General features: G+C 54.2%; 1 protein-coding gene across 4 annotated transcripts in view; it reads right to left on the reverse strand.

Annotated features, from left to right (window-relative positions):
• The window catches only part of LOC307008047 (limbin-like), a 42,773-nt gene that overhangs the window by 4,195 nt on the left and 33,578 nt on the right, over positions 1 to 5,000 (reverse strand). For all 4 annotated transcript variants that reach the window (XM_079630602.1, XM_079630600.1, XM_079630601.1 and 1 more), the window contains exon 18: positions 3,947 to 4,140. In XM_079630602.1, coding sequence (XP_079486728.1) covers positions 3,947 to 4,140 — 194 coding nt within the window. The remainder of the gene's footprint in view (positions 1 to 3,946; positions 4,141 to 5,000) is intronic.

The raw sequence follows: 5,000 nt of genomic DNA on the forward strand, positions 1-5,000 counted from the left end.
GTAAACAGAAAATAAAGTGCAGAGGTTTAAGTGTGTGTGTGTGTGTGTGTGTGTGTGTGTGTGTGTGTGTGAGTGTGTGAGTGTGTGTGAGTGTGTGTGTGTGAGTGTGTGTGTGAGTGTGTGTGAGTGTGAGTGTGTGTGTGTGTGTGTGAGTGTGTGTGAGTGTGTGAGTGTGTGTGTGTGTGTGTAAGTGCCCTAGCAGTCCCTGGCTGTTCTACCATCCACTGAGGAAGCCAGCAGAGCTCCAGGGTCCGATGCCATTCCAGCAGAAATCCACACGGCTGGAGGGCCTCGTTTAGTCGAGAAACTGACGACCTCTTCCAGGCTGTGTGGAAATTAGAAGCCGTTCCCAAGGAGTTCAAGGATACTACTATAATCAATCTATATAAGAGGAAAGGAAATCGGCAGGACTGCGACAACCATAGAGGCATCTCCATACTATCAGTCGCTGGCAAAATCTTGGCAAGAATTCTTCTGACCCGCCTAATTGTCCATCTAGACCCGGATCTGTCACCTGAGAGTCAGCGTGGCTTCAGAAAAGACCGCGGAACCACTGACATGGTGTTTACTGCGCGGCAGCTACAGGAGAACTGCCAAGGACAAAATGTTGATCTATATATGGCTTTCCTTGATCTAACAAAAGCATTCGACACAGTCAGCTGGGAGGGCCTATGGAAAATCATGGCCAAGTATGGGTGTCCAGACAAGCTCATTGGCATTGTGCGCAATCTCCATGATGGCATGATGGCCAGCGTCAGAGACCAGCAAGAACTCTCTGATCCGTTCCCAATTACAAACGGGGTGAAGCAAGGCTGCGTCTTAGCGCCAACGCTGCGTCTTAGCGCCAACGCTCTTCAGCGCCAACGCTCTTCAGCGCCAACGCTCTTCAGCGCCAACGCTCTTCAGCGCCAACGCTCTTCAGCGCCAACGCTCTTCAGCGCCAACGCTCTTCAGCGCCAACGCTCTTCAGCGCCAACGCTCTTCAGCGCCAACGCTCTTCAGCGCCAACGCTCTTCAGCGCCAACGCTCTTCAGCGCAAACGCTCTTCAGCGCAAACGCTCTTCAGCGCCAACGCTCTTCAGCGCCAACGCTCTTCAGCGCCAACGCTCTTCAGCGCCAACGCTCTTCAGCGCCAACGCTCTTCAGCGCCAACGCTCTTCAGCGCCAACGCTCTTCAGCGCCAACGCTCTTCAGCGCCAACGCTCTTCAGCGCCAACGCTCTTCAGCGCCAACGCTCTTCAGCGCCAACGCTCTTCAGCGCCAACGCTCTTCAGCGCAAACGCTCTTCAGCGCAAACGCTCTTCAGCGCAAACGCTCTTCAGCGCCAACGCTCTTCAGCGCCAACGCTCTTCAGCGCCAACGCTCTTCAGCGCCAACGCTCTTCAGCGCCAACGCTCTTCAGCGCAAACGCTCTTCAGCGCCAACGCTCTTCAGCGCCAACGCTCTTCAGCGCAAACGCTCTTCAGCGCCAACGCTCTTCAGCGCAAACGCTCTTCAGCGCCAACGCTCTTCAGCGCCAACGCTCTTCAGCGCCAACGCTCTTCAGCGCCAACGCTCTTCAGCGCCAACGCTCTTCAGCGCCAACGCTCTTCAGCGCCAACGCTCTTCAGCGCCAACGCTCTTCAGCGCCAACGCTCTTCAGCGCAAACGCTCTTCAGCGCCAACGCTCTTCAGCGCAAACGCTCTTCAGCGCCAACGCTCTTCAGCGCCAACGCTCTTCAGCGCCAACGCTCTTCAGCGCCAACGCTCTTCAGCGCCAACGCTCTTCAGCGCCAACGCTCTTCAGCGCCAACGCTCTTCAGCGCCAACGCTCTTCAGCGCCAACGCTCTTCAGCGCAAACGCTCTTCAGCGCCAACGCTCTTCAGCGCCAACGCTCTTCAGCGCCAACGCTCTTCAGCGCCAACGCTCTTCAGCGCAAACGCTCTTCAGCGCAAACGCTCTTCAGCGCAAACGCTCTTCAGCGCCAACGCTCTTCAGCGCCAACGCTCTTCAGCGCCAACGCTCTTCAGCGCCAACGCTCTTCAGCGCAAACGCTCTTCAGCGCCAACGCTCTTCAGCGCAAACGCTCTTCAGCGCAAACGCTCTTCAGCGCCAACGCTCTTCAGCGCCAACGCTCTTCAGCGCCAACGCTCTTCAGCGCAAACGCTCTTCAGCGCAAACGCTCTTCAGCGCAAACGCTCTTCAGCGCCAACGCTCTTCAGCGCCAACGCTCTTCAGCGCCAACGCTCTTCAGCGCCAACGCTCTTCAGCGCCAACGCTCTTCAGCGCCAACGCTCTTCAGCGCCAACGCTCTTCAGCGCCAACGCTCTTCAGCGCCAACGCTCTTCAGCAAGGTGTTTTCTGCCATGCTGCAAGACTCATTCCACAGTTACAACACTGGGATTAACTTCATCTACCGTTGATCTTCATCTACTGTAGTACTCGAGTCCGGTCTCGGGCTTGAAGGTCTTCCTTCAAAGACTCGGTCTTGACTCGGTCTCGACTCTTCAAAGACTCGGTCTTGACTCGGTCTCGACTCTTCAAAGACTCGGTCTTGACTCTGTCTCGACTCTTCAAAGACTCGGTCTTGACTCGGTCTCGACTCTTCAAAGACTCGGTCTTGACTCGGTCTCGACTCTTCAAAGACTCGGTCTTGACTCGGTCTCGACTCTTCAAAGACTCGGTCTTGACTCTGTCTCGACTCTTCAAAGACTCGGTCTTGACTCTTCAAAGACTCGGTCTTGACTCGGTCTCGACTCTTCAAAGACTCGGTCTTGACTCGGTCTCGACTCTTCAAAGACTCGGTCTTGACTCGGTCTCGACTCTTCAAAGACTCGGTCTTGACTCTGTCTCGACTCTTCAAAGACTCGGTCTTGACTCGGTCTCGACTCTTCAAAGACTCGGTCTTGACTCGGTCTCGACTCTTCAAAGACTCGGTCTTGACTCGGACTCGACTGTATTTGAAAACCAACGGACTCGGTCTCGACTCGGACTCGGCATAGGCGGTCTCGTCCCCATCACTACCTAACAATCAGCACAAAGAAGACTGAAGTCCTACACCAACCTGCTCCTGGGAAACCCTACACTGACCCAACCATCTTTGTGAATGGGCAAAAGCTTTCAGCCGTTGACAAGTTTAGTTACCTTGGTAGTACACGGTCTCGTGCTGTGCACATAGATGAAGTTAACATCAGGACTGTCAAGGCCAGCGCAGCCTTTGGACGTCTACGTGACTCGGTATGGGAAAGGACTGGCATCAAGCAGGAGACAAAACTGAAGGTCTCCCGGGCTGTTGTCTTACCAACCCTTCTGTATGGGTGTGAAGCCTGGACAGTTTACCAGCGCCATGCCAAAAAATTTAATCATTTCCACTTGAGTTGTCTGAGGAAACTGCTGAGGATCAAGTGGCAAGACCGAATCTCTGACACGGAAGTCCTCAGCAAGGCAAATATCCCCAGCATCTACACCATGCTTGCGAGGGAACAACTTAGATGGACTGGCAACGTGACCAGAATGCCCTACGTGAGACTTCCCAAACAAGTCTTCTTTGGCGAACTGAAAAATGGCAAGCGAACACAAGGTGGCCCCAAAAAACGCTACAAGGACACCCTTAAAGCGTCCTTGAAGAGCTTTGGACTCGGCCTGAAAAGCTGGGAATGCCTAGCACAGGACCGAGCTGCCTGGAGAAGAACAGTCCAGGCGGCGCGGTCCTCTGTGAGAGTCGGAGAAGCTGCTGTGCTATCTTGAAGAGGCAGCCGCGCAAACCTACCAATGAAGGACCTGTGGACCTCAGAGCGCTACACCCCCCTGAGCTGTGCAGTGTGCGAGGCTCGGACTGGCCTCTTCTGCGCACTCATCAAACCCAACAACATGACAAACGTGCCATGGTCATCATCAATTTTGATGGACGAACAAGAGCAGAGAGAAGTGTGTGTGAATGTGTGTGTGTGAGTGTGTGAGTGGCACCTGTCAGTCAAGCGCTGCAGCTGCTGTCTCTTGAACAGCGCCTCCTGCAGGAGAACCGAGACTCCAGCGTCAGCGTTCACTGTAAACACGCCCTCTTCATCATCATCATCATCATCATCTGAGCCCCGCCCCTCCGCTGACTCCTCCCACTGCCCCGCCTCCTGCTGAAGCCGGAGCTCCGCCTCCTCTAGAGCCTGGACAGTGACAGATACTCGTCAAAACCTCATAATTCACCATCACATGACCTTTCACCTGCCCGTCAACATGTCCTCACTGTGATATCACTGTTATACGGGACAGACCCACAGCTAAACAATCTAAAGAAAATAGAGGGAAAAAGTGAATGTTAAGTAAATGTTCATACACTGTGTGTGTGTGTGTGTGTGTGTGTGTGTGTATCTCACCAGGCTATGTGCGTGCGTGCGTGTGTGTGTGTGTGTGTGTGTGTGTATCTCACCAGGCTATGTGCGTGCGTGTGTGTGTATATCTCACCAGGCTGTGTGTGTGTGTGTGTGTGTCTCACCAGGCTGTGCGTGCGTGTGTGTGTGTGTATCTCACCAGGCTGTGTGTGTGTCTCACCAGGCTGTGTGTGTGTGTGTGTGTGTGTGTGTGTGTCTGTGTCTTACCAGGCTGTGTGTGTGTGTGTGTGTGTCTCACCAGGCTGTGTGTGTGTGTCTCACCAGGCTGTGTGTGTGTGTGTGTGTGTGTGTGTGTGTCTCACCAGGCTGTGCGTGCGTGTGCGTGTGTGCATCTCACCAGGCTGTGTGTGTGTGTCTCACCAGGCTGTGTGTGTGTGTGTGTGTGTGTGTGTGTGTGTATCTCACCAGGCTGTGTGTCTGTGTCTCACCAGGCTATGTGCGTGTGTGTGTGTGTGTGTGTGTGTATCTCACCAGGCTGTGTGTCTGTGTCTCACCAGGCTATGTGTGTGTGTGTGTGTGTGTGTGTGTATCTCACCAGGCTGTGTGTGTGTGTCTCACCAGGCTGTGTGTGTGTGTGTGTGTGTGTGTGTGTGTGTGTGTCTCACCAGGCGGTGTGTGTGTATGGCGTGTGTGAT

The sequence above is a fragment of the Phoxinus phoxinus genome (assembly GCF_949152265.1).
Source record: "Phoxinus phoxinus genome assembly, chromosome: 12".
Lineage (NCBI taxonomy): Eukaryota > Metazoa > Chordata > Actinopteri > Cypriniformes > Leuciscidae > Phoxinus > Phoxinus phoxinus.